This window comes from Piliocolobus tephrosceles, chromosome 4 (genome assembly GCF_002776525.5).
Source record: "Piliocolobus tephrosceles isolate RC106 chromosome 4, ASM277652v3, whole genome shotgun sequence".
NCBI classification, from domain to species: Eukaryota; Metazoa; Chordata; class Mammalia; order Primates; family Cercopithecidae; genus Piliocolobus; species Piliocolobus tephrosceles.
The window spans coordinates 150,934,159-150,961,265 of record NC_045437.1 but is presented as its reverse complement, the minus strand read 5'-3'; the positions used below and the strand labels follow the sequence as shown (position 1 = coordinate 150,961,265).

At 40.9% G+C, this 27,107-nt stretch overlaps 2 protein-coding genes across 5 annotated transcripts in view; one reads left to right on the top strand and one right to left on the bottom strand.

The window, feature by feature from the left end:
- CTNNA1 (catenin alpha 1) overlaps positions 1 to 27,107 on the top strand; it is a 177,395-nt gene that overhangs the window by 110,869 nt on the left and 39,419 nt on the right. For all 3 annotated transcript variants that reach the window (XR_002727076.1, XM_023195287.1, XM_023195290.1), the window contains exons 8-9: positions 18,517 to 18,597; positions 19,772 to 19,924. Coding sequence is in view for 2 of the 3 variants with exons in the window: in XM_023195287.1 (XP_023051055.1) it covers positions 18,517 to 18,597; positions 19,772 to 19,924 (234 nt within the window). In the remaining variant the exon portion in view is untranslated. The remainder of the gene's footprint in view (positions 1 to 18,516; positions 18,598 to 19,771; positions 19,925 to 27,107) is intronic.
- Positions 1,234 to 7,637, bottom strand: LRRTM2 (leucine rich repeat transmembrane neuronal 2). 2 transcript variants are annotated; one of them, XM_023195298.2, is made up of 2 exons: positions 7,204 to 7,634; positions 1,234 to 6,856 (listed from the first exon to the last, which is right to left on the bottom strand). In XM_023195298.2, the coding sequence occupies exons 1-2, from the start codon at positions 7,205 to 7,207 to the stop codon at positions 5,310 to 5,312; spliced, it is 1,551 nt and encodes a 516-aa protein (XP_023051066.1). In that variant the 5' UTR covers positions 7,208 to 7,634; the 3' UTR covers positions 1,234 to 5,309. The 2 variants fall into 2 exon arrangements, with proteins under 2 accessions (XP_023051066.1, XP_023051069.1); XM_023195301.1 differs by having other exon boundaries at positions 4,932 to 6,428; positions 7,204 to 7,637.

The window sequence follows — 27,107 nt, the reverse complement described above, 5'->3', positions numbered from 1 at the left end:
TCTCTTCCTTTTCGGCCTACTCAACATGAAGATGACGACAAGAATGAAGGCCTTTCCTTCCTTCCTTCCTTCCTTTTACAATGAAGTCTCACTCTGTCACCCAGACTGGAGTGCAGTGGCATGATCTCAGCTCATTGCAACATCCGCCTCTGGGTTCAAGCAGTCCTCCTGCCTCAGCCTCCTGAGTAGCTGGGATTACAGGTGCATACCAGGTTGCCTGGCTAATTTTTGTATTTTTAGTAGAGATGGGGTTTCGCCTTGTTGGCCAGACTGGTCTCGAATTCCTGACCTCAGGTGATCCACCCACTTCAGCCTCCCAAAGTACTGGGATTACAGGCATGAGCCACCATGCCCCACCATGAGTATCTTCATAATATTTTCTTTTCTCTAGCTTATTTATTGTAAGAATACCATATATCGTACATATAACATACAAAATATGTATTATTTTGACTGACAGTATTAAATATGTGTTATTTAATATGGACCGACTGTTTATGTTATCAGTAATGCTTCTAGTCAGCAGTAGCTATTAGTAAAAATTTTGGGGGAGTCAAAACTTATATGCAGATTTTCGACTGTGTGGAGCAGGGGGGTTGGCACCCCTAACCCCAGCGTTGTTCAACTGTCAACTGTAGTTTAAAATCTTCCCTTCCTTTTCCCATCCATACTCACTGAGTTGGCATCCAGGGTGGAGGAGTTCATGTAGGGATCCTCATGGTCCTAGTGTGTCAGCACCTGTGGACCTCCCTTATAGGAGTGGCATGCAAGGTGCTGCTGGGATGGATGTCAACCAACGCCCAAGGTAGAGGTCAAGTCGCTCTTGGCTAGGTACAGGCAATTGGGTACCTCTCCGAAGCTCTCTGTGGTGTCAGTTCTCTGTAATGGAGGATTCAGAGGGGCAGCCAACTCCATGCCCTGTGAGCCTGGTACAGTTGCTTGTCCACTTGCTCAGGCTCTTGACAGAGCAGCTTCTTACTGCATGACAGCTTTTTAGGCACTCTCCCTTCCCACCACTTTACCTTTACTTTCTTCTTATCCTAGTTTTGCCTCTCTCTGAATGAAGATAGGTAGTGATTACCTGCCCCTTTTTTCAGTGGACACATTTGACATTGTAGAGGAACATGGAACAAAACAACTGTTCATTTAAGATTTCTATATCTGTCACAAATGACTTTTCAAGTTTCACATGTCAAAATGGATAGGTTATCAAGGAAAAGTAAAAAAAAGGCATTCACTTTTTACAGTATACACAATTTTAATAACAAAACTTTCCTGTACACTGCTTTTTATGTTACCCTCCCCACTCCCCAAACACCCTGCATAATAGTATTTTCTTCCCACCCTCAACCCATCTGCCCACCTCCCACCCAAAATGAAAAATGGCTCTTGAAGGTGATTGAACACAAGGTATTTGGACTGTACTTTGAGTTTCCAGTCTCAGTGTTGATAGGAAGGTTCACCAAACATTCCATATATCAGACTTTAAAAACAACAACAACAACAAAAAACCCACTAAGGACAAAAATGTTAGTTGAAAGAGTTGCAGAAGTTTCCAAATGTTTGCAATAGCAGAATGAAAACTTAAGCAGTCATTTTCTATTTGTTTTTGGCCTTATTCAAGTACTATGAGTTTGCCCCAGGTTAGATAGAGAAATATTTAGTTATCTATAGATGGCCTTATTGTCTCTCTTTTTTTTTCTTTTTTCTGGCTCAAGGGCTTTAATCGATAAGATATGAAAAGTATGTCCCCAAACAGACTTTTCAGATAGGTCTGTCGCTGTATTGCTGTATTAGGAAAATGATCATGTAAGTCAGCTGTTAAAAATATTCTTTAACAAATTTTATATTGATATCCGCACTTCAGAAAAAGAACAGGACATTTATAGCTTTTTCCCCTGATAGCTGTGTGTAGGAAGTGTGCCTTAAGAAAATGAATTGCCTGTTTTGAATTTTAGAATTCAAGCCTAGTGCTACATAGGGCTCATTTTTATTGGAAAGATGGAGTCTGGCTCTTGGTGACTAGCATTAGAATAAGCAGATGGATTTTAATAATTAGTGGCGTTGGGAAGTTCAGTCAATTCCATTTATTGAATTGGTACAGAAATTAACTTAGGCACATTAAGAAATTACATGTGTTAGTACAGATTTTTGGCTTAAAAAATTAGTATCTTTGCTTTTTGATGCTGGCAGTGAGTATTCTCAGAGTTGTGTGTGGATTTGCAAGTTTATCAGCCCACTCTTTTCAGAAAGGTGATTGAAATCCCTGTCATGCTACAGAAATGAATATAAACGATTTCAAACTATTCTTGGTTTCTAGATGGGTATGGTATCATAGTCTTCCTTAGCTTTCCCTTTTCCAGAGAGATTAATTATTTTTCTGGTTCTTAATGGTCATTTTCCCCTAATCTTAAAAATAGAAAAAAATGGAGTGGGTGGTGGTGGTGAAGAGGATAAAACCCCACCAAAAAACAAAAGCCTTGACACTGTGTAACCAAGATCCGCAGCGTTGCTGTGATGCTGTTCCGTTCTAGCCAGTTGGTAAAGAAAACACAGATGACTAACAGTCTAATCTTCAAACCTGTGCTGATTCTGAAACACAAATGGACAAAAATGAAAGGAAATCTTGCCTTCTACAGGCAATTAAAAAGGAAGTTTTTGCTTTAAATGAGAAAGGAAAATACCTTTTTGGTACTACTGTCATTCACTTTTCTTAAGGGGCATTACCCAAAAAATATGGAAGGCAAAAAATTTTGATTCTTTTCATCTGGAAAGTATGCCTCTCTATCCTTGGCTATGCTGTTCCTTTGAATTAGTAAATGGCTTGCTTTTCCAATTTGCTTTTGTCCGTATACTAAGGATTTTGCCAGTTATGGTCCTTTAAGGATTAAGGTGGAGATTCCCAGCCAAGGAAGGGGATTTCTTACCCATTCTGCAGTCTGATTCTTAATTTTGGTTGTGGTTTGAAATGATGGAAAATACTCTTCTGCTGTCCTTCAGGGCCGATGGAATCTTGTGTGCTCAGGACACAGTTGTGTTGTGACCAAGTTGTCACCTGACATTTGTGACTATGGTCGCCCTGATAAATGGGTTGGTAAATTTTAGCTCATGGTGGTCTTATTTGTAATAGGGGCTTCTAATTCAGCCTGTCTGTGGGGAAGTAGGGCGCTGTGCTCTATGCTGTTAAATCAGCTTCTGTCTCTGCCCAGACAAGCCCGGGGTCTGCTTTAACAAGAGACGAAATACTCACCACTCAAGATCAACTGAATTGAACTGGGCTGAGACTTTGACAAACTAATCTGCCCACCTTAAAAAAGAGAGCACATTTTTACTGTTATTTGTGATCTGTCTGCTTTTTACTGAGAGATGTTAGGTGAAGGGTACGAAGGTACCCATCTTTTAGTATTAAAGAAGAAAAATCGTGATTACATCTTATGGGTTAAACTATAGCCTTAACATGTTTTCAGTTTGATCCTGGGAAGAAAATATGCCCTGAATGAAGGATATCATATTAATGTTGATGTTGGGGAAAACATAACTTTGCAAATGGTAGTGGCTTTCTCTAAGGTTTTATGTCTTTTTTCTACATACAGTAAATAGCAGTTGTAAGAAATGCTCATTTTCTAAAATCAAGTTAGTGCTGTAATTTTACAGTTTTTTGAATATATGGAACGATGTTTATGGAAAAATTCTGTGTGAATGGGTAGCTTGCATCTAAATTCCAAATATGTAATAGGTTTTCCATAGAAATCATAATAGAAGAAACTAAATGCCTGTGGTTCTTTTCTGCATGAAAATGTGGCATCCTTATCATTTGTTAATTATGGAATGTTTATATTTACATTGGAGAATCTATCCCTCTTCCCTTTTCAGCAGCAGGTCCTTTCCCTGTTTGGTGCAGATTGTGTATAATCATTCTTGGCTGCCTTGTAACTCCAGCTAACCTGAGAGTCAGATTTCAAAATCTGACTTTCCTTTTAATCTCTCACCTCCGTGCTGCCTTCAAGTTACCACTGTGTGGCTGCATAGGCATGTCGAGATGTTCTACCATAAGAGTCATCTCCGTGATGCTGTTTTCTTCACCTACACTGAACTACACTTACAGTGTGAATGCGTATCTTTACTGAAAGATCAAAATTCATTATATAATAGTTAGAAAGTGCTTTTTTTCATGGTTCCTTTGTAATACGGTAAGAATCAGTGTCATGGCTGTTGCTAGCCAATTATTTTTAACTTGACTCTTGGAGGTTTGAAGATCAGGAAAAAGCAGAAAAAAAGAGGTTTAAACCCCTTTGTCAAGGCATCTTTGATCATGATAGTTGAGAGAGAGAGAAAGTGTGTGTGTGTATGTGTGTGTGTGTGTGTGTGTGTGCGCTTTTAAATTGGAGGGAGCACGTCAGGATTGTTAAATTGACTCGGTTTGTCTTGTTTATCTCAAATATTTTCTGTCTTTTTTCACATATTAATGTAAACATAGGATTTAGTACATTAATTAGTACAATGGCAATTTAATACTAGTTTAAAACAATTGTCTAAATGCCACAAAAATCATGTCCATTATAAGTCAAACGAGAAATGTGTAAGAAGTCGGTGTAATTATTTAGTATTGATTTCATGGTAATGAGACCTTTTCATAGTCACTTGGATTCATTGTGTAAATATATTAACGAGTCACTCCGCTTACTAGAATTACATTAAAGGGTTCTGATTTCATGATATGGACTTTGATAATATCTACTAACCCAGGCAAAAACTCTGGAAGAAGAATGTTTAATATTTACCAGTCTTCAGCATACATGAAATTCTATTTCCCACACTGGCAAGAGATTGAAGATTTGAGTAAATACCAAATTATCATACAAGAGAACTTTACTAAGTCTCCTTTTAAGCAGCAAGATAGTTGTGGTACATGGGATGGAGAGCATTGATCAAACAGGTATTGATCCGTATCTGTTTCTGCCCAATAGCTTCTTTCTAAATTGTTTTCAGTAGAAAAAAATAGCATATGGAGACCTTAGTGTAAAGGTTTACACACGATTGTATATAATTACATACATTTCTTATTTTGAAGTAAGCATTTTAGACTTTCCAACAGGAGTGCAAATTAATGTGAGCATTGATTCATTTAACACTTAAAATATGGTTTCATTTAAAAAATTAAAAATACTTCAACACTTCAAAAACTAAGTCTCCACTTAGTTTGGAAAATTAGGCTTAATGTCATCATTGGTAAAAATTAGATATGTATTTAGCCTCTACTATGTAAAATAGGTTACTTATCTGATGTGATTTTTGATGACAGGTAGATATTATACTTCACATTCTTTGTATGGCAGCTGCTGACACTTGCACTGTCCGTAACCATTAATGATGATGAAGGGTCCTTCATGGGTGGGTTCATATTCATTATACGGTCCTTGGTCTGACATGTTTGACATATGGAGTCGTGTTTGGGATCGGAGCTGCCTGTGGTTCTGAACCATTGAGCACTGCCTAATTCTTCTTAAAGTGGGAGGGCAGCACTTCCTGGAGATGAACACTATAAAAATAATAAAAAAGAAAGAAAACAATAAAGCCATTGTTCCCGTAATTACCCGCTGAGTGAAGATGGCATTGTCTGGTTCAGGAAAGTGTTCCTCGGTAGTAACTGCTATGCCTGCAGTAGTTGGGATTTCTTTGTCTCCCACATGGTAACTTGATGAGCTTATTCTTTTTGTATATTCAGTGGTTGGATCTCTATAAGTTGTAGCCATGACAGTGACAGTGGTTGACAAATTCCAGCAGAGCTGAAATCCATGGACTGCATCTAGAATATCCTCTCCTTGGGTGTGGTCAGGACTGTGGCATAGGATGGAGTGCTCCCACCGACCTTGGAAACTGCCCAGCCAGGAGGCCAGAGCACATATTCGGGCGCTGCATTCCCACAGATTGCCAGAGAGGCCCACGGTTGTGAGGGATCTCAGGGAGTTTAAGATCTTGGAATCAAGGCTGTTTAACTTGTTGTTATCCATGAGGAGTATTTTAAGATTAGGCATCGTTTCAAACACTGTCAAGTCGATGGCTTTGATTTCATTTCCAGTCAGGTCTAGCTTTTCTAAAGTGCCCCAGGTCCACTCCATCCCACATGTCAAGTTGCTGATTTTGTTCCATTGTAAGAAGAGCGTGTGCAGACTGCTTAGCCGTAGGAAATGAGCAAAATTAATCTTCGTCAGCTGGTTGTGCTCTAGGTGAAGCTCTCTCAGTTTGATTAATCCTGCAAATCCATTGCGAGCCAAACTTCGCAAACGGTTTGTGCTCAAATCCAGAAACTCCAGACTACGACAGTCCCAGAACAGGCGTACTGGGATAGTCCGCAGGGAGTTGGAACGTAAATGCAAGGTCTGCAGCTTCCGAAGGCCATAGAAGAGCTCTGGGTGCAGAGATGACAGCTGATTAAAAGACAGGTCCAAATTTTGCAGGTTAATCAGTTGAGTAAAAGTTGTGTTTGGCAAGTAAAATATTTTGTTGGAACTTAAGATTAATTCCTTAAGTTTATATAGTCCTTGAAAAGCATCTTCTTTTACTGTTGAAATTTGATTGTGATCTAAGTGGAGCCAAGTAAGTTGACTGAAGCTGGCAAATTGATCTCTTTCGAGCTCTGTGATGTGATTGTGCCTCAGGGACAGGCCCAGAGAGCCCTTGTCTGTAGCGTTTGGCACTGAGTGGAAGCCCTGAGAGTCGCAGTAGAAGAGCAGCTTCTCGCAGCGGCATTTGGGTGGACACGCCATACCCAGGGCAGGCAGCATTTTTAAAACCATACTCATTGCATATATTGCTGCCAGCATAGGGGCCCCTAATGGCCACTTGAAATGTAAGCCTGCAGAATATAATTTAAGGAAAACAAGAAGATAGAATATTTTTCAGCAGAACATATGGGCTATTAAAAACAACCACCACCACCATTATAGCGAAAGATTTCACTGCATGTAACTTATTTTTCATTTACTGCAGAAAAATTAACCTTATTGGTATGACTGGACCAAAACTTAAACCATTTAAAAAGAAGATAAAACATATCTCTGTCATCAGCGATATATGCTTTTACCTAAACCTCAAAATCCAAAATATGACACTGATTTCCCTCATAAAATGTGAATTCGGTAGCTTATTTTAAAAGCGTGATTCCTTGTTGAATGTACAAGACATATAAATGCACAGACTTACCCATTCTTCTGAGCACATTGGAGGCTGCATTCAGTCGCGGTTGTTAGACTCAACGCAGTGAGTCTGTAAAAGGCTCTAACATGTAGGAGCCTTTGACCAGTTTCCTGTTTTCTGTGTCCCAGGTTTTCCAAGTAAAATTGAATCCACCAGGATGAGTTGTTTTTTCCTTAGGATATTCCTCTGGAAAGCATTGGTTTCATTTTCTGTGATTCCTCTGATCCCTAAATCAGTTTTGAATATAAGTTATTAAATTTCTCCACCTCTAACTGCTCAGCTGGTTAATCAAAGCTTCAGTCTCCTTTCCGCAGCCGTTAGTTCTCTTGGTCTTAACTTGTTGATGGCAGATGGGTGGCTTGTTGCAGAGAAGAGCTCCTGGAGCAGCATGAGTGCATTTACTGAAAAGCTTTTCCGAGAAATGGCACAAGAATGGAATTGCTTATGTGCTGCGACCACACAGAACTGTATATAGGCTGACGTCACCGGATGACGTGTCTTTTGTTTGGGTTTTCCAGAAGCTTTACTGTTATAAAGCACTGTGCTTTGTAACAGCATCAGGGTCGTTGCAGGACCCCCTGATTACAATAAAGCGAGAAAGAAGAACTCCTGACTTAAAAACATGGTATTCCTTCAGTGTAGGAAGCAGCAGTGAGGTTGTAATAAAGGCTGCATTCAAGAAGACCCATCTGAACAGTGAGTTGGGTTAGCAGAGTGATGATTTTTAATGCTTGTGAGAGCCAGTGTTAGACTGCCGATTCTGCATAGAGAGATCATCTAAATGGGCAGAAGCCTGCACAATTTGTGAAGTGCTGATTTAACACCAGCCTATGCAAGGTAGTGTCGCTGCACTGGTAGTTTGGAAAGCTATTCAGTGGCCTTGTTGTCATGCTTGGTTAAAATCAAAGAATGACTATGATTTGCTTTAGGTGTGTTGATAAAGTAGCTAAGTGGGCTTGGCTTCTTTGTCACCAAGAGCTTAACATTATAAACCAAGAATAAAGGGGGAGGGGAAGCTTGCAAAACAAAGCATGTGGTTATTTTTTTCTTTGAGAATTTCAGGGGAACTCTAACTCTAAAAATATTTCTCTTTCTCTTTCCTATTTTATAACAATGTTTTGTCGCCATACTGATTGAAAAATAATGCTGAGTTGATCTTTAAATGTCCTCCTGGGAGGACAAGGCAGGTTGATACAGTCATTTTAATGCACATGCCCTAAGCATTAACAGCGAAGCAGAGATGATTTAGGACAAGTGATACCGTGTAGCTAGATTCTGACATGGTCCCTTGTATTTTACCTCAGAATCTCACCTACTCCGAAACTAAAAGCCTCTGCTGGTACTGAGGTTGGTGGTTGTGACACTGAAATAAGAGAGCATTTGCACACTAGTTCCCAGTGGCTGACTTAACTGAGCCTCCTGCTGTTGTTGGAACCTGTCTTGTGAATACAAAAGGTCACTCTTGCTTTGGCCTGGGATTTTTGTTTTGGCTTGATTTTGCTCGCCCTAACTCTGATTTCTCCCAGACCTCAGTTGTGGATGTATAGCTCCATGTTTAGTGTTGTATAAACACAAAAGATGTTTCTAGATGAATCAGTGTTATATTTTCAGACCTGACAAAGGTAAGGTCTTTTCTACATCATGCCTTACTGATTTGACCCAACATACCTATTTCTCCCATATCATTGGCACTCATCCTTTGTGAGTCTTGTCTCAGACCTAAGGACAGAAATCTTTAAAACTACTGATGGTGTCTGTGAAACAAGAAAATCGTTGGCCTTTTTGGTTCTGAGGGATTCATCCCACTGGGCAGATCTAAGAAGTAATTGTCTTGGGTAAAATTTTTCTGTTTTAGTGTTGTACTGGAGTGAGAGCTGTGAGACTCCAAGGTCCCTTCCTTACGGCCCTGTGTAAAGGTGCTGTGAAAACTGCAGCAGTGCAGGTGTGTGGTTTGAGTTCTCCTAGAAGTGATCCCAAGATAGGATTAGAAGTACAAGAGGAAAAAATGCCTATGAAGTACAAAGGGAGACAGAAGGCAGCAGGAATGCTCTGAGAGTCTTCATACCACAGGGCAGGTCTGACACCTGTGAAGGGACAGGGGAAGCAAAGAAGATGAGATCGGCAGTGTGGTTCTTACACAAAATTTGTAGGCTGAATGGAAATTCCCAAGCCAAAGTTGCCAGTGAACAGACTGTTGAGTCCTTAGCAATGAGCCTGCACTGGTACGTACGTCTTCTCTGTTCCTTCTTGCTGGTTAAAGAAGGGAAGGAAACAAGTCCTGGTTTAGACCCTGGGAATGCTGCTCCCCTCTGACCTTAATCCTTTTTATAGTCTCTCTCAATAGGCTAGAACTTCTTAACCTGGTTCCATAAACTGTCTTGTGAAATTTTTTTGCTTGTTCATTTTTCTGTGGATAAGGTTGAGTCCAATTCCTACAGGGTCTCTCACCCTAGGTTTCAGAGCTACTGTTCTACAGGAACTTGCCCCCAAAAGTTCTAAGGACAGTAGTCTCATAGGAGTGGTCTCTTCTAAATTTCTTAAATGAAAATAACCCCTTGGGATATTGTAAATGCCCATATTGAAGTCAGCTATCTTCTGATGAAAAAAACCCTTTGTCATGCAGGAGAAGCTGGATTAAACTCTTCTCTCAAGTAACCACTTTAGTACCTTGGGGAGAAAAGCATTTTAGTCAGTTGGATTAGAGCCACCACGATTAGGAATGAGTTGTGTGTTAACATGCAGAAGGAAAAGCATCTCCTTGCCCTTAAACTCTTGGTTTTTAGTCTGCTTGGCCTACCTCTTATATACTAATAAATGGAGACTGCTTAAATTACATTATCTCAGTACTATTATAACAGATTTGTGGGCAAGGAAAATTGCCCAGAGAAGCATCAATGCAATCAAGAGTAATTATTGTTTGAAGGCCTCTAAGGAAGTAGGCAGTAATGCTTGCACTATCGTGGTACCCAGAAAGCACAGCCCCTTCCAGGTCACCAGCCATCTTTCTCACCTGCCCACTTTTTGGGTTCAAGAGGTTCAGGCTGTGGAACCAAAGAAGACATGGAGTTTGCCTTAATATTGGTAGAGTACAGAGTTCCCATTGATGGAATTTCGTATCATTTTTTGGTCTTTATCTTTCTTTAGCTAAAGGGCTACATACCTATTCTTTTGAAACTTTTTCTTGGTTTCGCTGTAGAGCAACTTTCTTCCACAAACATAGGCCTTTGACTTAAACTGGCAATACTACTTCTGGAAGGTACTGTCCATATGATCTGTTTCAATTTTCACTGCTTTAGATGTTCATGATAAGGCAAAGGAGAAGTAAAATCTAACCCATCTCCTCTTTGTAAATGGTTTTAAGCAAATCAAGTGAGTCAAGTGGCAGGGCTTAGGTGACTGTAGTTGTCTGCATTCCTCCACATGAGAGTTTGCTTTTCATATGTATTGCTGATTAGGTAGAGTTATTCCCCTACTAGGAGAAGCAAATGTACAGATATATTCATGAAATTTCCTATTCTTCTGTGGGAGGGAGGGTAGAGAGGGAACTTTATATTTGCTTTATGCTAAAAAGGCAAATGTTTCTTTCATCATACCCAGCTCCAAAAATTGTGTATGCAGTGGCACCAAAGTGTTGCCCAGAGGTGTTTTGGAGAAGCATGTTAAAATAAACGTCGTTTCTGGCAGTCTCAATCCCTGCTTTAAAAAAAAAAAAAAAAGATAGCTGGCCAGGCACAGTGGCTCATGCCTGTGATCCCAGCACTTTGGGAGGCCGAAGTGGGTGGATCACGAGGTCAAGAGTCCAGACCAGCCTGGCCAAGATGGTGAAACCCTGCCTCTACTGAACATACAAAAATTAGCTGGGCACGGTGGCAGGAACCTGTAATCCTAGCTACTCAGGAAGCTGAGGCAGAAGAATTGCTTGAAGCAGCATGGCAGAGGTTGCAGTGAGCTGAGATGGAGCCACTGTACTGCAGCCTGGGTGACAGAGTGAGACTCCGTCTTAAAAAAAAAAAAAAAAGCCATTTTTAGAGTGGAGGTCTTAAATTTTGTGGGTCTTATGTCCTCTGCAAGACACTTTTAAGGTGTTAACTGGCTGCCACATACTTAGGCTTATGCTGTAGCCAGACTTGTATTAGGGTAAGTGGGTTTTACTAGCCTGTCTTTTTTTGAAGGAGAAGGGAATCTTTCAGTAGTAGAATGTCTACATTAGACTGCCAGAATCTCCATTTCTGCCTGGATCCTTGTCTCCATCCCTGCCTTCTGTTGATTTTATTTTGTTGTGTGTGTGTGTGTGTGTGTGTTTTTAGACAGTGTCTTTGCTCTTTCACCCAGGCTGGAGTGCAGAGGCATGATCATAGCTCACTGTAACCTTGAGCTCCTGGTTCAAGTGATCCTCCAGAGTAGCTAGGACTATAGGCACATGCCACCATACCCAGCTAATTAAAATAATTTTTTTTGGAGAGATAGGGGTCTTACTGTGTTGCCTAGGCTGGTCTTGAACTCCTGGCTTCAAGAGATCCTCTCACCTTGGCCTCCCAAAGTTTCCAGGATTACAGGTGTCAGCCACCATGCCAGCTGATTTTGATGTTTAAAGTCCTTTTGTTATCTTGTTAGTAAACACAACTGAGAAAGCAGTAGAAAGGGATTCTGGTTACACTAACGATGGTAAGTGGTGTTTCTTTGGATGCACCTTACACATTTTGGGATACATCCTTCTAGTTTTGGATACGTGTGCACTTCGGCAGTTGTTGCTGTTGCGGAAGTTTCAGGGTCAGAATCATGTGACGACCTGCTTCCCTTGTATTTTGTGCCCAGGGCTAGATAATTCAGCCAGAAATCTTGGAGCAGTGCACCTAAGTTGGGCATTAGGTTATGGAAGATCTTCCATAGGAGTTTGGACAGATGAACATTTATACTGTGAAGATGTTTTATTTCTCCTATTATAGACATCAAAACAAAAATAACAGAAGTCGTCTTGAAGTTTTTGTGTTTGTTCGTTTGTTTTTGAGACAAGGTCTCACTGTGTTGCCCAGATTGGAGTGCAGTGTCATAATTGTGGCTCACTGCAGCCTTGACCTCCCAGACTCCATTGATCTCCCTCTTTAGCCTCCCAGATAGCTGGTACTACAGGTGCGTACCACCATGCCTGGCTAATTTTTTGTAGAGACAGGGTTTCATCATGTTGCCTAGGCTGGTCTTGAACTCCTGGGCTGAAGCTCTCCTCCCTCCTCAGCCTCCCATAAATCGTTGGGATTATAGGCATGAGTCACCATGCCCAGCCCATCTTGAAGTGTTGGTTTAAAGCATAGACTGAAATTTTTATGGCAACCCCCCCTTTTTAAAACTCTTCTTCTGCTAGTGGCTTCATTGTGTTCATGTTTCCCCTCTCCTCTCTGTGTAGCATGCTTTATCTTTTATTCTGAAATACATAGCCAAGTTTGGGGTTGTCCTTCCTTTCTCCTTTCTACATTTCTGAGTAGCTTTTGATGTAGATGTATTTCCTCTTACTTGCATAGATGGCCCAAGGGGCTATACAAAGCTGTTTGCACAGGATAGAATTAAAAGGTAAGATACCCATTCATACTTACTTGAAGAATCGTTCACTATTAGTGGGCTCCCTGACCCAGTTGTCTAAATTTAAGGGGTTAGTTTGTATGTTTCTTGGCTAGATGCTAGCCCTTCTGGTTGATGAAGCTTGGAAACCATCATCTGAGAACCCTCTTAATAGGTTCTGGGCTGGAGGGGCAGTGACAAGTGATATGGCAAGGAAAAAAAAAAAGGTGAATATGTGATATTGTTAATGCAAAGAAAATTCATAAAAATTTGGCCCAAAGAGAACGAGATCATTTCTTACTCTGTAAGGTTTTATAGCAGCATGTCAGCATTCTGTCCGCAGTTGAGATGCTGATTCCTCCTCGTATTGCACATTGCTGAAAGGGGCTTCCTGAGGCTGGAGGAAGCAGTGAGGTAAGACTGTCCTCCTTGAGAGCTCGTCTTGATACTTGTTGTGTTCGTCTGTGTCTGTCTGCAGTGTCTGTTCTGCTCTTTGTAATTGAAGCAGAGGCACTCTTTGAAAAGAATTTAGGAATACAGGACTATATAATCATTGTATTCTAAGATTGATCTACTGTTGAGCTTTGCATAAAGCACTCCCAGCAACTCTTGTTACAGGTTCAGCTTAGGCAGAGCCCACCAGCCATTTATGGGCCAGGTAGAACAACCAAGGTCAGATTGCTTCTCCTGTTATTCATTAAATGTATGTTGTACGACACTGTGTTTCCCAGCCCACAGCAGGCCTTTTAGCCCTACTCATGTAGACATGTATTGACTCCCCAAAAGATGCTAGTTTCCCTTAGTTTTCAAACATTTTTCTTGATATTCTCTTTAAAGTTCTCTTTCCTCTCAGAAACCTTCTTGGTTGTGAGCAGCAGCTTGGTTATCACTTCCTTTCTCAAGATCTTCATCTCTTGCTTTATTGATGGTCTGTACTGTGTGGATGACAGCCCCAGTTCTCTTTTGTGCCTGGAGGTGAAGATCCTGCACAATTCTTTCCATTCTTTATTGTCTTGGGTAGAAGAAGGTTCAGATGCTCATTCTTATTTGGTCTTGTAAAATGCCATAATTCATTGTTTTTTGTTGTTGTTGTTTAATTTTCTAATGGCTGAGGAGGTATTTTATCTGACTAATTAGATCATCCTGTTAAACTGATCAGACCTCCCTGTTTGTTACCTTTTTAAACAGTCCTTAAATGTTAAGGGTTAAAACACTATTTCACCCTCCTCTACCCACCTCAGGCTTACTCTAGATTAAAATGAGGATAGAAAGCAGAGGTTTATTTGAAGTCTTATATTTTAACTAGTGACAAGGAAGCAGAGACTGATGACTTGCCACATAGATTACACATGAAGTCCTATGTCTTTTAAACATGTCTCTAATTGGTTATTGGTTTCTCATTTCATTCATGTCCAGTGGGAGACAGACAAGTCAACAGGTAATTATCCTAAGGTATGATTTGAGAAGGTCTTTGAGAGGAAACATGAGGTGGTGTGGAAGCATTCTGTGGGGACACTGAACTTGAACTGAGGGCTGAGGTTGGCCAGTGGAAGCTTCCACAAGGAAGCAGTATCTCATCTGAACGATGGGTAGGAGTTGGAAGGAGGCGAGAAGAGTATTTTAGGTAGGTGAGAGAAAGCACAGCATGTCTGAAGAACAAAAATGTATGTGGGTAGGTCAGCATGGAAGATGGCAGAGTGACCATAGGTTCATTAAAGCAGTAGAAATGACCAGGTTCCCTAGGGAGAATGTGTAGAATAAGAAGAAAAGAAAGCCTTTGTTTGGTGGAAGAGATTATGTGGATCTTTCAGTTTAGAGCACCTTTTCTCTAAGAAATATGGTGGAATGATATTTGTTTCGTGCAGTCAGTTTGAGTAGCTTTTTTGTATGTTCACCTGCAAACTTTTGCCTTTTCATTTAGGGACTAAAGTGTGCCTTGAGATGCCACCAGCAATGCCAGGAACATATTTCATCCCTTCCCAACTAACAAGGGTTGGAGTAAAAAGTTTCCTCACTACTTCCAGTAATAGTTATACGCTACAGGGTTGCTTTTCCTAAGGCTATGTTTGAGTAACTTAATTTTTGTCCAGTTAATGCTAGAAATAAAAAATCATGACTTTAATCTCAAAAGAAGTAGAATCTTGTTTTTGTTTGTTTGTTCTTTGAGATGGAGTCTCGCTGTGTCACCCAGGCTGGAGTGCAGTGGTGTAATCTCGGCTCACTGCAACCTCCGCCTCCTGGGTTCAAGGGATTCTCCTGTTTCAGTCTCCCAAGTAGCTGGGATTACAGGCACACGCCACCACGCCTGGCTGATTTTTGTAATTTTGCAATTTTAGTAGAGACGAGATTTCGCCATATTGGTCAGGCTGAAACCAAAGGTTTGAGCTTTGAGGCCAAAGGTCTCAAAATCCTGACCTCAGGCGATCCACGCACCTCAGCCTCCCAAAGTGCTAGGATTACAGGCGTGAGCCACGGCGCCTGGCAGAATCTTGTTTTAAGATTAGTGTTTCCTCAAGCTCAGTGTTAAGGTTGTGAGTGTGTCTGTGTGTACTCATCTCTATTACATTTTAAATGATTGGTACCCTAAACTTGCTATTTGGACTGTATTTTTCTGAAATTATGCTGTGATTTTAAAATAGTCTGTCTAGTATAACTTAAAGGGCTTAGTAAATAACTGCTCCTAAACTGCCCCCTTTCTGATTAATGAGGCATAAACCTCTATTTCCTGCAGTAACAAGAAAGACAAATTGATTTTTTGGGTAGTTTGACAAAGACAGAATTAACAGATTCATGGTGTGGGTTGCATTGCATCTTAAAGTGAATGTTGCTGTGTGACTGCAATTCTTTCAAAAGTCAAGTTCAAGGATTTGGTTTTACATAACTTGAACAGTGAATCTTTTTACTCAAATTGAGAAAAGTCCTGGGCTTTTCAGGTTGTAGGGGATTGGGCTTTGATGAAGTCTACATGCTCAACCTTTGGCTTTCAGATTCTAAGTGTTTTCCAGAACAAATGATCTATTAGAAACACCAGAAAAATGTGGCTAGGAACAGTGGAACACTTTACAGGGTTTATTTAGAGAAATTTTCTTTAAGTGAGTGCTTGAGTATCTTAAGGAATATGCTGAGACTTTCCTGATTAAAGCATTAATTATGAAGTCAGTTTGATTGTGATTCAGTTTTAGCTACCTTTGTCTTAGATTCTGGTGTTTTGAGCTTTAAGATTGTGAGTAAATAACTGCACGTCTCAAGCTGACTAATGTTAACAAGAAAGAGTCAAACTCCGTAGAATGTTTGAAGAAATAAATATTCTGGGGCCCAATATGAATGGCCAAGGCCCAAGGCACAGTCTCAGGAACGTATTCCCAAGGTGGTTGGGTCATACCTTGACTTTTTATAGGTAGACAGCAATCAATACATGTAAGGTGTGCATTGGTTTGGTCTTGAAAGCCTGGACAGTTTGAAAGGATTGGAGGGGGGCTTGCAGGTCATAGGTGGATTCAAAGATTTCCTGATGGCAGTTGGTTGAAAGGGTTAAGCTCTCCCTGAAGAGCTGACGTCAGCAGAAAGAAATGTTTGTAGTTAAGATAGATGGGGGCGGGAAGCCAAGGTTCTTGTTATGTAGATGAAGCCTCCAGGTAGTAGACTTCAGATATTAGTTGGCAAATCAGATCCCTTTTATCAGATCCTAAAAGGTGCCAGACTCTTAGTTAAATTTCTCCTAAATCAGGAAAAAACCTAGAAAGGGAAGGAAATTCTCTACAGAATGTAGATTTTCCCCAAAAGTGACCAATTTGCAGGGCCATTTCAAAATATTAATATTTCAGAGAAATACATTTTGGGGTTAACAGTTGGATTTCTTTCAGGGCCTGCTATCTGTCATGTGATGTTATACTGGAGTCCAGTTGGAATTTGGTACCTTGTTGCTACAAATAATCTGCTTTGTCAGTCTTAGATTTCTGTTTTAATGTTAGTGCTGGTCAGTTGTGCCTGAATTCCAAAGGGAGGAGAGTATAATGAGGCACGTCCGACTCCCTCCTTCCCATGATGGCCTAAACTAGTTTTCCAAGTTTACTTTGGAATGCCCTGGCTGAGAAGGGGGTCCATTCAGCTGGTTGGTTGACATTCATGGCCCTGAATAAATCAGTTTATTCCTGCAGGTAGAAATCTTCCTATTTGAATGAGTTTTTGTTGAGACCTCTCCTCCCCATCAATATTAATGGAATACTTAATTTTATTGGCAGTACAAGAGTGCTGGGGGGAACAGGTTAAGGAATGAGACCATAACCAGATTTGATGGTGACCATATCGATTTTACTTATATTTAAACTCTTACTGTTCCCTGTTGTCTCCTTTCTGCCCTTTGCTAAATAACCTATATCCATCAATATTTCCAACAGTCCACAGAGAGATAGGTGGCATTTTCCCCAACTGACAGGTAAGGGATAAGAGATAAAGTGAATAACAAATGTCCGTTAACGGCACTTAGTAAACAGATCTCCCCATTCCTAACCATTCATCTGCTGTACTGGCTTATGTACTAAGAGCATACCCATATCAAAATGTCTTGAGGGCATCCTCAACAGGGGGAACATTGGGCTCAATTCCTTTGTTCATTTGTATCTCTCCTGTGATTTACTGGCATGTTTTTCAGAAAGAACCATGTTTGTTTTGTGAAAACAAGCTTTTAATATACTTTATATATACTTTATAGTTTAACCTACATGATGTAGGTATTTCCAGGGACACAACAATCTCCACCTGGGATTTAAAAAAAGACTTTTGGGCCGAGGCAGGCGGATCACAAGGTCAGGAGATCGAGACCATGGTGAAACCCCGTCTCTACTAAAAATACAAAAAAAAGTTAGCCGGGCGCCGTGGCGGGCGCCTGTAGTCCCAGCTACTCGGGAGGCTGAGGCAGGAGAATGGCGGGAACCCGGGAGGCGGAGCTCGCAGTGAGCTGAGATAGCGCCACTGCACTCCAGCCTGGTGGACAGAGCGAGACTCCGTCTCAAAAAAAAAGACTTTTGTCCCTTTTCTTTCAACTGCTATCTATTTTATTCCATTTGATTCTGCTTAGAATGTTACCCTGGCAAATCTCGACTCAACACCTTGACCTCTGAAGAAATGCTGTTTTACATACTACTTCAAGAGTGACTAGTAGGTTCTTTTCTGTGCAATATAATTGCATTAAAGCTTCGCCTAGGATTTTTAAAAAAATAACCAAAGTAATCCTACAAAGCATTATGATTTGAGCTGCATAATAAACATTATTAGCTCTGACCTATCAGGTACATCTTAGTTTTTAAATGCGTTGTTTCACATTGTTTCAGTGCCAGGTCCCATTTTTCACATCTTGATATTCTTCAGATCTCAAGAGTTCATCAAAATCAAGTGTGCCCTGTTCTTGCTGCAGTTCAAGGAGAGCTGCTTCATTAATAAAATTGGTGTATGCTGAACCTTGAGTAAAAATATAAATTTAATTTTTAAAAGCCAAACTTTAAGCAAAGCTCTTTGTCTCTTGGCTTCTCTTATTTTGGCAAAACTCCCTTAATTTCAATCATCAGATAATGTGGAGCCCAAGAATTACAAGGTTGGGTTTTTATGAATAAAGCCACATATCACCCCTCTGCTCCCCAGCATTTTCCAACTTTGGGTTTAAGAAATTGTACTGTTTTTTCAGTGTTGACATGAGCACACATGGCTATAGGCTATCATTAGGTTTCTTTGTAAATGAATAAAATGCTCATCTGTTTTCCTTTTATCCAGGCTGGACGTAAAGAAAGAAGTGATGCACTCAATTCTGCGATAGATAAAATGACCAAGAAGACCAGGGACTTGCGTAGACAGGTAATCTGGACGAAAGTGCTGATTGTTTTTCTAAGTTCTCAATTCTGTAGTTTTGATTAAAATCCCAATAAGCACTGGCCTTATTTTTTTTATTGAGAGAAAGGATGGATTTTCACAAGAAAGTGCCTATCTTTGTTTTGTTGCTAATGTGCTTCTTAATGGCTAATCAGATTTCATGAAGACATGGGGTAATACAGTCTCACTGTGTTGGACTGAATAAGTTAGCTCTGGTGTGAAAGGCATATACAGATAGGAAAATAAATTTAAAATGACTTGGCGACCTGTGAAAATAATCCTGAAGGATCTTGTTGTATTGGCTATGTACAATAGAGACAGAAATTTCAGTTATTTATTTGACTTGCCCTATGCTCATTACACACTTGAAGTTCCCTTAGATCCTTGGTGAAGTGTTCCCAGTTCCAAATATGGTTAAGTATAGAGATATTTGAGGTGCTGAATTTTCTGAGTTAGTAAATAGAGAATAGATAAATCGAGCCTTTTAATGATAAATGACCCCATTAACATTTTGGAGTCAAATTGAGTTTTAGTCTTTAAAGAGGTTAGGGTTGATTTTATAAAATAATGTATTAAGACTTAAGAAGTTGTAATACAGACAATTTTTAAGAGGTAATGGATAAATATTTTATTGCTTATGTCTAATATAAAACAAAATTAAAGATAGAATATATCTTTATTCAGTTTCCTTTTGGTGAAGCAGTATCAGAAATGGTTATAAAGAGAACCTTAAGTTTTAAGGTTCATAGTGTGTGAATCTTTCAGATAAACCAGATAGCTCCTTTTTCTCTCTTCTCTTTTTATTTAGCCAATTAGGCTAATTACATATATTCCAAGGCTATGTGCCAATTCAACCCAGAGCTGCTTTCTGTTCAGCTTTTGTATTTAGTGGTAAGCCTTAGTTTTGTAATTCCCAAGAAAAAAGGATATATTGTCTTAAAAACTGAGATTCTGTTGCTGAAATGCTGTAACTACAGTAATGTAAACCATTGTCTCCACAATCATATGTTTCCTGTGTTGCAGATTACGTAACTGTATGGCTTACATGAGGAGTCCTCATAACCATAAGCTTTATTAAAGTGTACAACAGAATAAAAAGCAATCTATTTAATACCTTTTTGGTAGAAATAAAATCAAATTTTTACAATTTAATTATTAGCTCCGCAAAGCTGTCATGGACCACGTTTCAGATTCTTTCTTGGAAACCAATGTTCCACTTTTGGTATTGATTGAAGCTGCAAAGAATGGAAATGAGAAAGAAGTTAAGGAGTATGCCCAAGTTTTCCGTGAACATGCCAACAAATTGATTGAGGTAGGTGAATTAGCAGTTTCATTGATGTGTAGGCAACTTGGTGAAGTGTGGTGAGTTTTAATCACATTATTTAATTAGCTAAAATTTGTAAGGGCCCACTTAACATACAACATGTATGAGATGATAGTCTTTCATTATCACTTAACATCTAGGGAAAACTACCGTTTTGGTCGCTTTACATTAATTATGTACATTATTAAATATCAACAGTTCCTATCCTGGAAGCCTAACATCTCCACTTAATGCAAATAAAGGTAAATCATGACATGACTAGACTCAAAAGATGGTATAGAAAGCAGCAGTGCCTAAGAGCCAGAGCTCAGGAACTATACTGCCTGCACTTGCATCCTGACAAGTTAACCTAACCTTCCTCAATTTCCATTTCTTGTCTGTAAAATTAGGACACTAATATTACTATCTTGGGATTATTTTGAGGACCTAAATAGATGATGTATGTCAAATGCTTAGCTTTATGCCTGAGACACAGACTCAGGCATAAAGTGGAAAAACTGTTTTAAAAGTGGAAAAACTGAGCCCTGACATGGGGCTAATTAGTTATATTTGCTTGGTAGAAATCTGTATGTAAGTCGTTGGTTTGTAGGGTGGCAAGAAGAAGGAGTGAATCGTGACTTCATTCCCAGGTAAATTAGGCTTACTTCTCCTTTTGCTAACTGATATTATGTTACTTAATTTATTTGTTATTGCTGTATTTTGGAAATGGGACGCAAAATAAGCATGTATTCCAAGTTATTTGATTTTATAATCTTAATGCAGAACATCTAATACTTCGTAAAGATATTCCATAGACCATATGGTAAGCTGGTCATTGTGTAAAAACAGAAAATGGGACCTTATGTAAAATATGTGTCTCGTACTTTTGGATTTATAGTGATATTAGGCCACGTTTTGTTTTGTTTTGTTTTTGTTTGTTTGTTTTAAAACTGAGTGTTGCTCTGTTGCCCAGGCTGGAGTGCAGTGGTGTAATCTCGGCTTATTGCAATCTCTGCCTCCTGGGTTCAAGCGATTCTCCTGCCTCAGCCTCCTGAGTAGCTGGAATTACAGGCACCCACCACCACGCCCGGCTAGTTTTTTTGTATTTTTTTTTTTAGTACAGATGGGGCTGGTCTCAAACTCCTGACCTCAAGTGATCTGCCCGCCTTAGCCTCCCAAAGCGCTGGGATTATAGGCGTGAGCTACTGTGCCTGGCTAGGCCATGTTAATACCATAAAAATTTTCCAAGGAAAACATCAGTAATCACATGGTGCATTACTAATTTTACATCGTTTTCTTTGAACATTAAGTGTTATTCTGACCTGAATTCATTATGTACGGAATACATAGGTCAGTCTTCTATTTAAGTTAATGATTCTGGCATTTGAAACTAAAATGAGAAGACTTTGATTTTGTTGTCTCCATTAAGCATAATCTTGTTCACAATAGTCACATGACAGCATGAGGTGTAACTTCCACATACACAAAGATTGCGCTCAGGAAGCCAGTGTCCTATAAGTAGCATATGTATTAGAAAGTTCTTCCGCATGGTAAGAAGCAAAGATGCTGCCAGCCCAAGGCCTTGGATACCAGCATGGTGAAGGGCTCAGTGTGGCAGCTGAAGAGAGGGCAGTCCTTGTCTGTGTTGGAGCATCCTTTATTAGGGCCAGCTGTGTCATCCTCGGCCTCTCCAGCCTAAGAGAGCTGACATTTGCTGAGTGCCTACTGTGTATCAGCTATGTGCAAGTACAGTGTACTTCCCACAACATTTCTCAGGTAAGGAAACAGGCTTAGAGAGGTTAAGTAAGTAAGTTGCCTAAGTTCACCTGGCTTACATCCCTCCAATAATGAGCACTGTGCACTCAAAGCTCACTGGCTTAGTGGACAGCCTAACACCCCACTGAAGCATTGAGTGGGCCAGGAAGTATTGGAGACCTTGCTCCAGGAGCTTTTTCCAAGCTTATATATTTTATTTTATTTCATTTAATTCTGAACACTACTAATCAAGGGCCCCCTAGAATTGAGAGTTTGGTGTTCCCCATCACAGCTCAGTTCTCACCCCTTTCTAACCTCTCTTCTCTCCATACCCCCACATGCATTAACTATGCATTAAATGACACATGGTTTTTCATTGCTTGAGGCATAACCATAGGCTTTGTAGTCCCATTCTGCAAACAGTTAAATTACATTTACGGTAATAGAGACAGAGGATGTATAATTGTGTATGTCCATGAAAAGGAAGTGAATTTTTAAAGTGTTGTAGAAGCCTCAAATTCCTGACTTATGGCAGAACTTTATTCTTCAGTGACAAGGCTTCTCCTCCCCTACCACTTTGGTATTACAATGAAACACTTTGAACTAGTCAGTGACTTGTTTTAAGCAAAGGTAAAATATTTCATTGTGAGTGTTAGTTCCTTGACTGCTCCATTTCTTCTCATTCTCTTCTAACTGGATTAAATGTCTGCAGGCCAACTTTGGTTTTAAGGGCCATTTGCCATTTTCCCTGTGGTGTAAGGGAAGTAAGAGTGCTGTGTGAAAGCTGGGCAGGGCTGATGGTGATAAACCTCTGGCAAGAAAGGAGAGGACCAGACACTGCAGCCTCTGAGAAGTCTGTCAGATGTGTTTGGGTTGAGTGCTCCTCCTAAAATACGGCAATACAGTTCTGATGCTAATCACCAGAAGTTAGTGCAGACCCCGTAGGTTAAGGGCATGGTCCCCAATAAGATTGCCCTCACTTCATATGCCAGCTGCAAGTTCTGGGGTCCCCAAGCCACCTGTACTTCTGACCAGCCAGGTACAAATCTAAGGGGTTCCTATGACCCACCTCAGGTTCAGTAATTCACTAGAACAACTTGTAGAATATTTTATTATACAGGATACTAATCAAGACCAGCCAAATGAAGAGACACATAGGATGGAGTCTGGAAAGGTCTCAAATATAGAGCTTCTGTGCCTCTCCCAATGAAATCAGGGTGCATCATCCTCTTGTTGCATTGGTGTTTTCACCGACCAGAAGCTCCACTGAGTTTCAGTGTTCAGAGTTTTTATTGGGGTTTCATTATGTAGGCATGATGATCCAATAATGATATAGTTGAACTCAATCTCCAGTCCCCTTCCCTCAAAGCCCCGGTCCTCTAATCACATGGTTGACCCGCTATCCTGAGAAATCTCCTTAGCATAAACTATCAGGGCTTGCCATGCATTAATAACATTCTTCCATTACTACTGAAATTTCAAAGATTCAGAGGTTTCCTCACAGGAATCAAGGACAAAGACCAGACAAATTATATAATACCTCCCCATCTTAAAGTTATGTGAAATGCATGATTTTTAGGTAGCTTGATTACACAGGCTACCTTAGGGTGCTGCAAAGTCATAAACACCACGTAGAAGAGGTAAGGCAGGGCACGTTTGTTTCGATCCTTTTTATGGTCATTACCCAGTGATTTACCACTTGCCTTACTGGGTGCTATTTGCTTTGAGCTTTCCTTTTCCCTGGAGATTGTCTTTTCTGAGTCAAGTTTTTTCTTCTCTGCAGGGAATCTGATCCCATCTCTTTGCACCAGAGTGAGTGGTCCTTTCTCATAGAATCATAGGTTCTTAGTCTGGTGTGTAAATCCCTTTCACTTGTAATCTTTATTGTCATGTAGTCTTTCTTGGATCCTTCAGCAGTGGGAAACTCTCCCTCCAGAGACAGCATATTTAACTGGTAGATTATCTGGCTGTTAGGAGAGGGGAGTCACAACCTCCTTTTTTTTGGAGCCCCTCCTGTCCATGTTCTTGCTGATTACACATATGTGAATTAGAGGTACTTTAAACATAAGATAAATGGCCTGGCACGGTGGCAGGATCATGCCTGTAATCATCGCACTTTGAGAGGCTGAGGTGGGCAGATCACTTGAGGTCAGGAGTTCGAGACCAGCCTGGGCAACATGGTGAGACCCCCATCTCTACCAAAAATACAAAAATTAGCTGAGCGTGGTGGCGGGTGCCTGTAATCCCAGCTACTCAGGAGTCAAGGCAGGAGAATTGCTTGAACCCCGGAGGTGGAGGTTGCAGTCAACCGAGGTTGTGCCACTGCACTTCAGCCTGGGCAAGAATGAGACTCCGTCTCAAAAAAAAAATAAATAAAATAACAACCACAAAAACAAACAAAAAAACATAAGATACATATGTGAAGGGAAAGTAAATTTTGGGACCCCCAAATCACTAAGCTAAAGGGAAAAGTCAATCTGGGAACTGCTTAAGGCAAACCTGCCTTCCATTTGCAAAGTCATTTCTCTGCTCATGGGGATAAATGCATATCTGATTGATTGCTTCCTTTGGAAAGGGAATCGGAAACTCAAAAGAATGAAACTGTTTGTCTCTTATCTACCTATGACCTGGAAGCCCCTTCCCTACATCAAGTTGTCCAGCCTTTTAGACAGAACCAGTGTATATCTTACATATATTGATTGATGTCTCACGATTCCCCAAAATGTATAAAACCAAGCTGTGCCCCAAGCACCTTGGGTACAGGACTTCCTGAGGCTGTGTCACAGGCGTATCCTTAACCTTGGCAAAGTAAACTTTCTAAATTGACTGAGACCTATCTCAGATATTTTGGGTTGACACATACTTACATATTTTCAAGATGTGGTATAGAAAAAGAATATAAAATATGGAACAAGAATATAAAATAGCTTAGTTTTTTTTTTTTTTTTTTTGAAAGAGAGTTTTGCTCTGTCACCCAGGCTGGAATGCAATGACGTGATCTCGGCTCATGCAACCTCCGCCTCCTGGTTTCCAGCAGTTCTCTGCCTCAGCCTCTCAAGTTGCTAGGATTTGCAGGTGCCTGCCATCACTCCTGGCTGTTTTTGTATTTTTAGAAGAGACAGGATTTCAGCATGTTGACCAGGCTGGTCTTGAACTCCCAATCTCGATCAAGTGATTCGTCCTCCCAGAATGCTGGGATTACAGGCGTGAGCCACTGTGCCCAGCCCAGTAGTAATTTTTTTTTTTTTTTTTTTGAGGCGGAGTCTTGCTCTGTCGCCCGGACTGGAGTGCAGTGGCTGGATCTCAGCTCACTGCAAGCTCCGCCTCCCGGGTTTACGCCATTCTCCTGCCTCAGCCTCCCGAGTAGCTGAGACTACAGGCGCCCGCCACCTCGCCCAGCTAGTTTTTGTATTTTTAGTAGAGACGGGGTTTCACCGTGTTAGCCAGGATGGTCTCGATCTCCTGACCTCGTGATCCGCCCGTCTCGGCCTCCCAAAGTGCGGGGATTACAGGCTTGAGCCACCGCGCCCGGCCCAGTAGTAATTTTTTTATATTGATTGTATGTTGAAATAATTTTTGGTACCTTTTTGCTTTTTTAATGTGCCTACTAAAAAATTTAAAAATCCAGGCCAAGCGCAGTGGCTCAAGCTTGTAATCCCAGCACTTTGGGAGGCTAAGGCAGGCAGATTGCCTGAGGTCAGGAATTCGAGACCAGCCTTGCCAACATGGTGAAACCCTGTCTCTACTAAGAATACAAAAATTAGCCGGGTGAGGTGTCAGATGCCTGTAATCCCAGCTACTTGGGAGGCTGAGGCAAGAGAATCACTTGAACCCGGCAGGCAGAGGTTGCAGTGAGCAGAGATCACACCACTGCGCTCTAGTCTGGGCGACAGAGAGAGACTCTGTCTCAAAATAAATAAATGAATAAATTAAATTAAATTAAATAAAAATTCTTCTGTGGCTCTTGTACTTTTGTTGATCTAGATAATTTCCCTGAGCCTTTCAGAGGCTCATTTTGTCCCAGCTCTCCTCTGAATGCCCTTCACTCAAGGCCAGCCCTCATGGAACACCTCCTCCAGGGTCTGGGGATGAGGGTAGAGCAGTGGAGGCTGTCATCATTCTGGAGGAAGAATGCCCAGTGTATCCCAGGATGCCTTCAGCCTTTGGGCAGCAGCCTCACTCTGTGATGCCCATTGAGCTCACAGTTGGTCAGAGTCCCTAGGCTTTCCCTACATAGGTGCTGCTGCTCAGTGTCATCATGTTCGTTCCTATCAGTTTGGATGCGGGTAGGTGTTTGGCTCTATGTATGGTTTTGAAACTCACCTAGTATATCACCTTCTTATATTCCATCTCATGTTCTGTCCTATCAGGATTGCTGCTGCATTGTTCTACATATTATTGGCTGCCCCCTTCCATTTGTGTCCTTTCTTTAAAATAAAAATATATATATACCCTTTTTAAATCCAACCTGATGTTTTATTTATTTAATTTATTTATTTATTTATTTATGAGACAGAGTCTCTCTCTTTCACCCAGGCTGGAGTGCAGTGGTGCAATCTCGGCTCACTGCAACCTCCACCTCCCAGATTCAAGTGATTCGCCTGCCTCAGCCTCCTGAGTAGCTGGTATTACAGACACGTGTCACCACGCCCACCTAATTTTTGTATTTTTAGTAGAGATGGGGTTTCACCATGTTGGTCAGGCAGGTCTCGAATACCTGCCCACGTTGGCCGCCCAAAGTGCTGAGATTACAGGAGTGAGCCACCGCGCCTGGCCTATTTTTTTTTTTTTTTTTTTTTTTGAGACAGAGTCTTCTTCTGTCACCTAGGCTGGAGTGCAGTGGCGTGATCTCTGCTCACTGCAGCTTCTGCCTCACGGTTCAAGCGATTCTCCCTGCCTCAGCCTCCCGAGTAACTGGGATTACAGGCGCCCACCACCCTGCCTGGCTAATTTTTATAGTTTTTTAGTAGAGATGGGGTTTTGCCATGTTGGCCAAGCTGGTCTCAAACTCCTGACCTCAGGTGATCCACCTGCCTCAGCCTCCCAGAGTGCTGGGATCACAGGTGTGAGCCACCATGCCTGGCCTCTGATGTTTTAAAAATGCTGCCTAAGATTAGGCATAAGATAGCGCCTTTCCTTTTCTTTTTTTCCTTTTTTTTTTTTTTGAGACAGGGAGTCACTTTGTCGCCCAGGCTGGTGTGCAGTGACACAGTCACAGCTCACTGAAGCCTTGACCTCCCAAACTCAGATGATCCTCCCACCTCAGCCTCCTGAGTAGCTGGGACCACAAGTGTACCACCATGCCTCACTAATTTTTTTCATTTTTTGTAGAGATGGAGTTTCACCATGTTGTGCAGGCTGTTCTCAAACTCAAGCGATCCTTCCACCTTGGCCTCCCAAAGTGCTGGGATTACAAGTGTGAGCCACTGTGCCTGGT